The sequence below is a fragment of the Paramormyrops kingsleyae genome, chromosome 11, assembly GCF_048594095.1.
Source record: "Paramormyrops kingsleyae isolate MSU_618 chromosome 11, PKINGS_0.4, whole genome shotgun sequence".
NCBI classification, from domain to species: domain Eukaryota; kingdom Metazoa; phylum Chordata; class Actinopteri; order Osteoglossiformes; family Mormyridae; genus Paramormyrops; species Paramormyrops kingsleyae.
In genome coordinates, this window is record NC_132807.1 from 23958937 (window position 1) to 23970808 (window position 11872).

The 11872-nt window shown below is 42.6% G+C and overlaps 1 protein-coding gene across 5 annotated transcripts in view; it reads left to right on the top strand.

Moving 5' to 3' along the window:
• The window catches only part of LOC111858218 (PHD finger protein 21A-like), a 53134-nt gene that overhangs the window by 27811 nt on the left and 13451 nt on the right, over window positions 1–11872 (top strand). For 2 of the 5 annotated variants that reach the window (XM_023839784.2, XM_023839785.2), the window contains exons 8-15: window positions 3235–3483; window positions 4588–4677; window positions 7496–7780; window positions 8462–8572; window positions 8857–8908; window positions 9064–9143; window positions 10071–10131; window positions 11808–11830. In XM_023839784.2, the coding sequence (XP_023695552.1) occupies window positions 3235–3483; window positions 4588–4677; window positions 7496–7780; window positions 8462–8572; window positions 8857–8908; window positions 9064–9143; window positions 10071–10131; window positions 11808–11830 (951 nt within the window). The remainder of the gene's footprint in view (window positions 1–3234; window positions 3484–4587; window positions 4678–7495; window positions 7781–8461; window positions 8573–8856; window positions 8909–9063; window positions 9144–10070; window positions 10132–11807; window positions 11831–11872) is intronic. The other 3 variants (XM_023839781.2, XM_023839782.2, XM_023839783.2) reach the window with 2 other exon arrangements.

Sequence of the window (11872 nt, forward strand, 5' to 3'; positions counted from 1 at the left end):
TTCCTTGATTCAGTGTGGGATACAGAAGGCGGCTGGTGCGTGAAACAGCCCAGCTCAGCGAACATCCAGCTGAACGTTTTTAGCGGCTGTCTGCTAGCACTTTGGTCGGCAAAGTGGCGCCATTTGTCATATCTGCTGTCTTTTCGGCGCGTGTCATGATCGATGACCAAAGCTAACTCGTTATATTTGGTTACAGTTTCTCTTTGTAACGTTCCCATTCAAGGCTAGTGTCACAAAATACATTTCATCAGCTGAGAATTGTATGTTGCTAGTTAGTTCTTCGCAATATTTTTGGCAGCCTTACATTTTAGGCAAATCATGTATTATCAGAAATAAGTGGAAAATAACTAGCTTTTAATCACTGGAATTTTATTTGGATATCGAAAAAATCATGGTTACACCTTTCTGTGGTCGTTTCTTTCACTTTTCAATTGAGTTTGTTTTATTTATTGAATGTTTGCAGAATTCCTTCCACCATTAGAGGTTTTCAGGTCTTTGCAAAGCTTTTTAATCTGAGGGATTCTTGACTGCTCCGTGAGCAGTTCGTTTCCTAACTCTTGTCAGTGGTGGAATCTGGGATGCCAAGGTCGTGTGGCCTTTCGAATGTATATGTTTGGTGATTAGAGTTTCTGTCGTGGTGTCCGACAGCTCCTTTGTGTTCATTATTGTCAAAAAGAAAAAGGGAATCAGTACGATTTTTAAAGATTGAAATATATCACTGCTTTATTCATGTAATGTGAGTACTGGTGGTTTTTCACAATGCAAATGAGAGTCCAGTTCTTATAATCATACTAATTTGGCTTATGCCAATGCACTGTCATGGCAACTTCACAATTTTATACTATTTCCAAACATTTCTTTTTAATTCTCATTGCTGATCCCGTATCAGATCAACGACTATTTTCAGAAGGTACTGTATATACTACAGGTGGAGATTTCAGGTCCAGAGAGTACAAATTCAGACCAAGATTTTGTTTCAACCAGCCAGTTGAGTGACTGTGACTCTTTATACTCAACTGGCTAGTTGAAACAAAATCTTGGTGTAGATTTGTACTCTCTGGACCTGAAATCGCCACCTCTGGTACATAATATACCAAAAAGCATCAGTGTCAGTATTGGCCAGTGCTATATTTGTTGTATATTTATGAAGCAGATTGGTTGGATATATTTATTCTTTCATGTAGGTTTAATCAGTTGGAATTTGAAATGAAGTTTACACCATGTCTGATCCATCCATTTTTTTTTTTTTATTGTCATGGTTGCTCTCATGTAGACTTACTATCAAAACTACTGCTTCGTGTAATTATTAGGTGAGTTATTATTCCTTACCTGTAGAACATGTATGGATATTCTACTTGATCGTGATTGTAATTTAAGCATCTTTATGCACATCTGCTTCATATAATGGATTGTATGTGAAAAATATTGAGTTTGAGTGTTTTTAGAGAACAGTGGAATAACGTGGAAACATGAGACTTCAGCACATATCCGGCAAAGGTCCGGGGTTTTCCGAGCAGTTAGTCCAGCAGCACATTCCCTCTCTGTCTGTTATAGATGCCGTGGGCCGTCGTCCCATCCTTTGTGAGTGAGGTTTCATGGTTTCTGCTCTCATTGTGATTCCCATCAGGAGCCTGACATTTTGAGTGTTCCCATTGAAAAGGACAAGCCTGATTAGCTAGGATTGCCGGCTGGAACGTCTCGCTACGTCTCCACGGCGCGTCTGAACAATAGGCTGCAGAGGGAGTAGCGATCCAGCACCTACCTCCTTAGCGGCAATTTGCGTTTAAGTTCTTTTTGTTTATATGGTGTTTTCCGAAGCACTGGGATTGACTGGAGTACGACGACACTGGTGATTCGCTGACAGATTTTCTAGGGAATGACTTAGGGTTCACGTTTTTGGTTTCATTACCTTTACAGTGCACTGCCACTGAGAAGTGTGCAAGATCTGTAGCAGACTCACTTCCTGTAGCTAGATTCTAGGAAGAATAGTAATTCATCTGTGACTGTAGAACAGTATTTCCCAATCCAGTCCTCAGGGACCCACGGCCGGCCCGTGTTTTTGCTCCCTCCCAGCTCCCCACCAGACAGTCCACAATTTTGCTGGGAGCTCGGAGGGAGCATCAAAAGTGGCACTGACTTTTTAACGAATTGGGCTTTATGTAGTATAGTGTCCAAATTAAGGGTAACGCTTTTGTATATGCCGGTTTACCATAAAATATCTCTTGGGGGGGGGTGTTTTCAACAGAAAACTCACAGGCTGGGGAAGAACTGGCCTGTTTCAAAGAATGCGATTGAGTGGCGCTACTTGAAAGTTGAGTCCATAAAATGTGTAACTGCATTTGTCGTTTATGCAAAAGTATATAAAAATGTCTTAATGGTGGAAGACTGCATCTGTGGCTCAGTGATCATGTGGTCAGGGAGAGGGCTCTGATTTGTCAGCACTTTTAATAAATATCATCTGTTCTTTTAAAGTACAGAAAAACAAAACCAATCCAGTTATATTCTTTCACAGTGGCTTAGTCTCTTTTCCTGTCCACGTACTGCGCTGAAAAAAATGCCAGACTTGCCTTAAGCGAGTCTTTTTGCAAACAGGCAGTTTCTAGCTAGATACTTCGGTTCTGGTTATTAATATGCATTTTTCTTACTGTTATGGCAGACAGAATAAAACCCTGTTTGTTTGAAAGTTGAGTTTCGATTCAGATGTGTACATCATTAAAGATCGTCTCTTAATTTGCTGCCACTATAATTAATGAGGGGGAGCTGTGAGGTCAGCAGCAATGAGTGAGACGTTGCAAAGGTAAAAGCATATTAATGTGCTTGCACACTTGGGCTAGCAGAGTTAAGCTACTTCAGCACCAAGTACAACATATGAATGCAATTTAGCAGTTGGCTATCTCTGTAGGATTGCTTTTAATGAAGCATGGGGATTCCATGTTAATGGTCTCCCTTGAAGATGTATGCATGTAATTAACTGCACAGATTTTCCTGCACTTTCATAATTTCACAAATCAAATTGAACGTTATTCCTGGCGGTTTCTACAAATGACGGATTTCTGTGGGAATAGTTGGGTGGATTTTCTTTTCTTCTTCTTCACATGGTGGGTTCTGTGATTCTGGCAGTGTGACACATTATATTGATTATGATGAATGGTTCTAATGCGTAGGCTTGGTTGTTGTCTTGGTGTACTGTATCTATGCATGTCCTAAATCCAGCCTGTGTTTGTTCCTTTGCAGAAAACTTTGACGGTTACCCCTGTCATTGCCACGAAGACGCTACCTCTGGTGCTGAAAGCTGCTGCCCCAGCAAGCCCTGCTTCCATTGTGACACAACGGCCCACAGTTGCCATGGTCTCTGCCATCAGCAGCATCCCAAGTGCAGTGAATTCCGAGGCACAGAATGCGCCCGTCAACCTTCAGGCACCCAACAAGCTGACCAATCAGAGTGCAGAGGGTGTGCGACCATTTTCGAAGAATGCTGTTGTAGTAAGTCCCGTCCTGTGCCACAATTTCTCAGAACAGTTTGCTTACCATGCATGTGTTACCTGTCGGATCGCCTTAATGTTAACCAAAGGCGGACGAAATCGTGTTTCACAGTGTTATTTGCATGAACCTGCGAGGAGACAAGATTCATAAGCACATCTGAAATCTTTGGATGCCAGTTAAGCACAGTGGTGTTGCATGAAAAGATTTTAGCTTGTATTTTTCTGTTATGTTTTGAATGTCCGTCATGTTGCACGTGATATGGGATGGTTTGGCACGTAGAGCTCCACCGATCATGATTATTTTTTTGTTCTGATTTAACATTAAAAAATTATTCTAATTAAAAAAAATATATATATATGCTATTAGAAACTTCTTTTATTGAAACTTTTTAATTGAAAAGAAAAGCCATAAAGTAGAGTTAAGTTGTAAGGAGTAACTTAACACTGAACATTTGCTGGTCATTGCTGTAGTACAATAAAACTCTTGTTTGCTTATCTCATAAGTGTGACACATATAGCTGCTCTGCCACATGACATTTGTAGCATTTTTACCTAATTGTTACACTAACCAGTTACATGAGACTGTTCAAAAATACAGCACATCATTCAGTAATGTGACGTTCGTGTAAGCCTCTATTCAGGTACTGTGCACATTCACGTAACCCAATATGCTTGTAGATGTAGACTGTGAATTAATATTTCTACAATTTAATGTAGACCACACACTAAGGACAGCCACCATTGTGTACCAGTAACATATTTACAAGAAACAGCACAGAGAGGCTCTGTGCGAATTATTCCCTTTTACATTGTACCCGCTGATTACTAGGATATCTTGATGAAAATGGCAGGAAACGATCATCAGAACTGAGGTAGAATTGTCAGCAATGGATGTTGATTATTGACCTTATCAGTAAAGTAGTGGCTTAATTCTTTTACACAACAGTGCCACTGATGCCAAGAAGGCCCTGTATCTATAACGGTGGGTCGGTTGGGCTCTAATGGTATGGAACAGCATGACGGGTTCGGTTCACTCTGCTGTTATAAACGGCATAACAGGTTTGGTTCAGTCTCTGCTCTTTTATGAATAGTGGTTTCACCGCAGGTACAGCCCACCTCCACCGCCCAGCCTATCAAAGTTCCTCAGTTTATCCCTCCTCCCCGACTGACGCCTCGACCCAACTGTCAGCCGCAGGTTCGTCTCCTTGGATACACACCCTTTCTTCCCTTATGTTGCAACCGGGAAGGGTAAAAGCAGACTCTGTCTCTAGAGGGCGCCGTGTCCCCGTGCAGAGAGAGACTGCAGCCTTTGGAGTCTAACCCGGGCCTGCTTTTATGTTTCACACCAAATATTTAAATATCCATAAAATGCCGGATGTTTTGATTTATATGTGCACTTTGAAAGGGGAAATACGTCACAAAGAGCAGGAATGGGGTAAAATCCCTCTGCTTTTGCTTTTTTTTGGGAAGTGTTAGAAAGTGACATTTTTGCTTATCTAGTTTGGAACGCTCGAGAAAGAGGAGAGAAAATTCTAATTCTCCATAATGTTCTGGAAGAGATGGAGGACAGAGAGCCCTGTAGGTTTTCAAAAGGGAAGAAAAAAATATTAAATGTAAACGAGTAATCAAAGGTAGTAAGTAATGTGCTGTTGTATGAACACTAGAGAGCCACTGACCACCAGGGTCAGATTTCGTGTTTGTCTTTGTGTGTTTGTCTTTGTGTGTTTGTGTGTATTACATTGTGGAGACCAATGTCCCCACAATGTGATTAAAAACCTGCTATTTTGACGTTGTGGGAAAACTCACTCGAGTGCAATCAAAAAAACCAAAAATGCAAAAAAAAAACAACAAAAAAAGAGAAAAAGAACAAAAGAAGAAGAGTTCTTTGTTTGGTTACTTATGGTTAAGGTTAGGGCTGGGTAGTGGTTAAGCTCGTCATGTTAGATTAGAGTTTTCCACATGGAAATGAATGGAGAGTCCCCACAAAGATATAACTACAAACCTGTGTGTGTGTATGGTAGCTAATACACTTAATTCTGATACCCCTGGAGGGAGCTTAGATCAAGACAGCTGTTTGATTTATTTGTACTGGAAAGAGGGGGTTAAAAAAAACCTCAATGCAAGTAAAAAAAACAGATACTTGACCAGACTTTTGCCCAATGCAGTGTTGTCCAGAAATTTGGGTATTTTTGCTTGAATCTGTTTCTGTGTAAATAATTTAGGAATTTAGGTAGGGTTGTTAAACATCCTTCAATGTGAACAATTTAATGATGAAATGCACTCACTTCCTTTTTAATGTTTTAGCCTTAGTGGGGTTTATCCTGTTTGCTTATAGCTGGTGATAATTCTGCTGTCCAGCTTTACTAGATGAACTTAGAGATACTGATGGCTGCAGGTGTTTCTGCAAGACAAATTCATAAACACATCTGATCAAAGCAAACCATCATCTTATTTCACTATTAATCTAGTTTGGGTTTTCCAGTCTGGTCCAGATCCAGTGTAGAGTTTTCGCCTGCTCGAGCCAGATGGAGATCTCTGTCAGAATGGGATCCAGTGCAGTGGTATGACCACAGTGTGTCACGACAGGCTACACATTCCCTAGTATTCCTGGCCGTTATTGGATGCCCCTGCTGTAAATTCACAGCTATAATAGTAAAATAGTAGGTTTCGCGATTTCTTCCAAGTCATTTAAGAATCCATGCTTATAGCAAAAAATAAAATAAAAATATCTGCCCATATCAGCTTGGTGCCCTCTTTACCTCTTAAGTCATTTTAATTAAACAGAATTTACTGTAGATGTCCCGCAAAATAATTTTTTTATGTGCAATAGTCCTGATCTGGCATTTATTACCCACGGCAAATGAGAGTAATTTCTCAGATTTATTTAAATTTACCTTGAGCTGTTAATAGAGCTGTAGTCAGCCGTGTCTGCTGTACTCTAGAGAATTATCATCAAATTTGCACAAAATTGTTCTCTCCTGTCTCTGAACAACCCATCTGACGTGATATATGTAACGTTGCAATTTGGTCCAGAAAGCTTCTGTCCTGCTGAATATATTCACCCCTAAAATTTTAGGCACCTGTCAATAAGAGTGAAATTGTATGAACAGAAGAAGAGGAAGCATGATAATGAAGTGTGTTATAATGTCATCAGTTCTTTTTCTGAACTGCTTGGTTTCACTAACTCCTCCACTGATCTCAGTTCTGGGGTGGGGTGGGTTTGGTCCTACCTTATCAGCCGCCCTGATCTATTTTGGGTTATTGTGCTTCAAAACAATGCCACTAAAACCTTCATTCTTGGATTTTTCTTTTTCTTTGATTTGATTTTTCTGTAAATGAGGACAAACCAGACACAGTGACCCCTGAACTCCGGGTTGGACGCATGCGTTTTCTCATGTGTTCTTACTGTTCGGCAGTGAAGAGGAACTGGAACCAAAAGCCCTCGATGTAACCAGTCAGGGAGTCTTATGTATTGTCTGTTGTTGCTTGTGTGTGGCTGTGGAATCTTCAGTTTGATCCTGTCTCACTGCGTGCCTGCGGTCGCGTTTTAGCCTCTGTCCACCCGCTTCCCCTCTGCTCCAGTTTCCGTTCCTGTCATTGTGCCGTTAGCTCCTCACCCCGTCCAGTGCGCCAGCCGTACAGCGTGTTTAAAGCACCGTCTGTCTGCGTTGTTTAGCCAAAATCTCCATCATCATCCGGTGGTAAAGCTCTATACAGACAAGGGGGAGGTGGGGGAAGGAAGGTGAGGGGAGGACGTCTTTGGGGCAGTTTCCTTGGCAGCCTGCTCCTTCAAGGGCTTCAGGATAAAAACCTGGTTGGTTCATGTGGAGCTAAAGCAAATGAAGATCTCTTCTGATCTGATCTAGAGGAAGCTCCCAGGACGTTACACGCTATAGTGTTCAGAGCCTTCTGAGTGGTTGGGCGTGAAAGGTCTGCCAGAGCTTGCCAACAGGTTACCTCGAGGAAGTCCTGACCTTCCTCTTCTCCGCCTCCTCTTCCTCTTACTCATCCAGGTCCGGCCTAAGCCCGTTGCCCCGAACAATGTGCCCATCGCCCCGGCTCCCCCCCCCATGGTGTCAGCGCCCCCTCTGCTGCAGCGGCCGGTCATGCTGACCACCAAGGTGACCCCCACGGGTCCCATCCACCAGGTGCGCATCGTCAACGGGCAGCCGTGCGGCGCCATCGCCAAGACGCTGCCCGCCGGCCAGCTGACCAGCATCGTGCTCACCACTCCGACCACCGCCCACCCGCCAGCTCCCCAGGCCGCGCAGCCGAGTGGCCCCTGCGGCGATGCCAAGGTGGGGGGGGGACTGGGAATGTGCGACTAGGGAGTGATTTTCACGCCTCCTCTACAGAGGACATGCTGACATTTTAGCACCAAAATTGATCATGATCATTTAAATTACTGCAGTTTTGATTAACTGGAGATTTGAAACTGAAAGGTTGTGTTAATCTGGGGGCCGGTTATAGAAACTGGGAGGTACATGTACCCCTCCCCAATATTGAATTTGGATTTATTCATTCCACCATAAATAGATCTTTACATTTGAAATAAGTTGTCACCCTACCCCCCCCCCCCCCCAGTCAAACTCCCTCCTATGCTGTTTTCTGGGAAATGGGGAACTTTAACACAATATTACCTACTGTAATGTGTAGGTAATATTTTTGGCATTTTCTCTGCAGACACAGTTTTAAGATGCCGAATTAAATTAGCCTGACTCTGGAGCGCTTTCATATAATATCTTTATCAATGTTTAGGGTTAGGGTTCTGAAACTTTGGATGTGAAATTATCTGACAACCCCTCCAAATTCTTTGGCAAACCACAATTTGAGAACCGCTTCTTTAGGGTACTGGTCACAAAACTATGTTAACGTGCTGCATTGTGTATGCTGCTGTTGGTTAAAAATATCGAAATAGAATGAGTGCGATGACGGTGTGGATTGCATGTTGAGAGTGGTCTGTCTTGGCTCCGTTTCAGACTGTTAATTCTCAGGGTGGGACAGAGCAGAAAGCATCGACGACGGCTTCTTCGTCTCCCGCTCCCACCCCACCACCCACAGTCAAACCCAAACGTGAGGAGAACCCTGAGGTAAGGCTCCGTTCGTGATCTGATGGCGCTGTAGGGAATTGGAGACTTCCGTTGTTGCATGTAGTGACTGTGGCCCATAGTCAGCCATAGTACTGTGATTGAACAAATTCGATGGTCAAAGCAAGACTCCACTAAAAGCTCCATAAATAACGTGTTTCAAATCAAGGGCAAGACATGTAATCTTCAGGATTTTGACAGGTGTGCTTATCTGACCTGACAGCTGAATTAGACATCAGTGTGTGGTAGAGATTGGTATTAAGTGTCTTTATTCTCCTATAACGCAGAAATTGGCCTTCATGGATGCTCTTGGCCTTGTGACACACGATCATCTAGAAGGTGAGGAGACCTTTTGCAAGCACCATAATATTCAGTGATAGTGGTGTTAAATGCTGCTTGGACAGAGTATGTCCATGTTCCTCTTGTTGCTGTGTACGTGGGGGGAAGTTTTTATACATTTTTTTTTTTCCTGTTTCCCTCCTGTCCCTCTACAGAGATTCAAAGCCGAAGACAGGAGCGCAAACGGAGAACGACAGCGAATCCTGTGTACAGCGGAGCCGTGTTTGAGCCAGAGGTAGGCAGGGCTCACAGTCACATGACAGGATATTAGCTTAAGACTCCAAACAGCACTGGTGCAACTGGTGTTTGTGCCTCTGCTGCCCTAACGCAACACTGCCCAGCGTTATATTTGATACTGAAATGTCGCGGTTGTTTTGAACCGTAATGGAATGCGTAATATTTTCAGTGTACAACCACTCTTCGTTTAGTGACCGAATTCAATTCCAGTGACCAGCTCGTTATGTGAAATGCCTGTTAAGTGGAAATCACGGTAGCATATGACCATGACTGTGTTTACTTCAGCCTTCCTTACTCAATGTCTTTTATCCTTCTTGAAGGAGACATTGTTAGCATTTTGTACATTCTACTTCAAAGATCTCTCTCAGTCCAGTGCGTGTTGCTCTCAGGCATACAAAATTAGGTGCATTGGCTGGAAAATTATTTTTTTAAATTACTATTATTCTTGTTAATTCGCAAATGTCTGCTGATTCAGATAGAATAGAATAGTGATGCTATATTAACCCACGTGGGGGAGTTCTCTTTTTTTTAATTTTGCCCCAGCTTGCTCTCCATACAGGTGAGACGAAGCTTGTGGGTCACAGCGAGGTGGCAGCTACCTTGCAGGGAGCCGGGGGTTAAGGGCCTTGTGCAGACCCCCCATGGGCCTGAGACTATACTGCTGGGGCTGAGGCACGAACAGGCGATCTTCCGATCTCAGGCGGAGAGACTTAGCCGGCTGGGCCACACACCGCTAAACAAGGAACTGTTTAGGAACAGTTTTTTTCTGCTGCATGTTAGATGCTATTTTAACGTGGTTGAACAAGCCTCACTTTATATGACCTTGGAGTGAATTCCTGCAATATTTTATCAATCTTTTGGGTAACTATGAAAACCAAAATATTACGTCGTATATGCCCTTGTTGATGAATAATTCCATTCGCAGCGCAAGAAAAGTGCAGTAACGTATCTGAATACACCCCTACACCAAGGCCCCAGGAAGAGAGGTCAGTATGTTCATCCTCAGCCGCCGGGACGTTGCTCCTTCTGAAAGCTGTGCACCTCCTTTAATACCTAGCCAAAAAATTCTTTGTAAAATGGAACACTACATTTAAACTTAACTAACTGTATACGTGTGACAACCACAAAAGTCAAACTACTTTTACATGCAGACATGTTTTGGACATTGAGCTGCATAAGGCTCTATGTTTAAAAATGACACCAATCGCTTAAATGTTTTACTGAGGATATGTTTTCCAAAGAAGCCAGTACTGCAGGTTTGAGAGATCAGAGTAAGATTATGGAGTATTAACTAGGACAGTGTTTCTCAACACAGTCCTCGGAAACTCCCAGACAGTCCACCTTTTCGTCCCCCCCCCCAACTCCCTGCCAGACAGTCCACCTTTTCGTCCCCTCCCAACTGGGGAGGCAGCAACAACGTGGACTGTCTGTGGGTCCCTGAGGACCAGACTGGGAGAGACTGATCAAAGAACATTATCATATGCAAAACTTTGCTTTAATCCCTATATAAGTAGTGTTTATGTGTTGTTACTATCTAAGCCAGGAGAAGGGGAAATTGTGTGTTGCGTTTCCTGTTGTCGTTAATAGTCATACAAGTGGAAATACTTTCTGCTTCGCGCTACAAACGCTACCACCCCGTTTCCCACTCATCCGTGGCTCTGTCTTTATTCTCCATAGTTTTAGGAGTATTTCCCAAAAAATATCCAACTTGCTGTTTTTTGGCATTGTACCTTACCCTTTTAAGTATACAGATTAGTTTTAATGTATGTAATATCTAATTTTATAAGACTGTGTCAGAAATAACATTTTACTGTGCCCATATGAGTAACGTCAACAGTAGAACATTTAGTCTGGTCTAGTTCGGAGATTACTGTGTGCATGTAAACAGTAGACTTGTTAACGATTGACTGATACCTTCCCACTCATCATAAGAAGACACTAAGAGACTTATCCTTCACCCAGAGGTGGAAAATTCAGGCCCAGAAAGTACAAATCCAGACCAATGTTTTGTTTAAAAAAACCAGTTGAGTATAAAGAGTCACAGTACTCAACTGGTTGGTTGAAACAAAACCTTGGTCAGTATTTGTAGTTTCTGCACCTAAACTTTCCACCTCTGCCTGCACCCTTCCCACCCCAGCTGTCGAGAGGACTTGCCTAACATGAAATGTGACCCCCAAGCAAACAAACCTGACTGATGCTTCTGCTGTCTTCATGTTTGCTCCCTAACCCTAACCCTAACCCTATTCCCTGTAGCTCTCTAGCCGTCTCTGCTGTAGTTTGCGACTGAGTGTTATTTCATTGACAGAAATAGTTCCTTATGTGTGAAAGGAACTATCTTTGCGAGGTTGGAAATTACCATAGCATCACCACCAGCCATTGATAGTCACAGCTTTAAGCCATTAAGTCTGGCTTGACAGTAATTATGGTTCATTTAAAAGATAAGTTTTAATTATTAGTTTAATGGTAAATATTATGTCTAGGAAAATGTCATGGAGTAGAAACTGTTGAAAATGTCTTTTGGTGATGAGAAATGCAGGTAGGATACCATCTTTGTCGCCACTTTGAGAGCAGCCATGTGATTGGCTGTCCAGTTTGCATAGTTCTCCATTTAGCACGCTGTTGCACTAATTTCCATGTGCTCCTCCTCCTCTTTCCATGCTAGCCAATGAGGATCCTGTATCAAAGGTATGTGAGACAGATGTTTTTTTTTTTCTTTCTTTTTCTTTT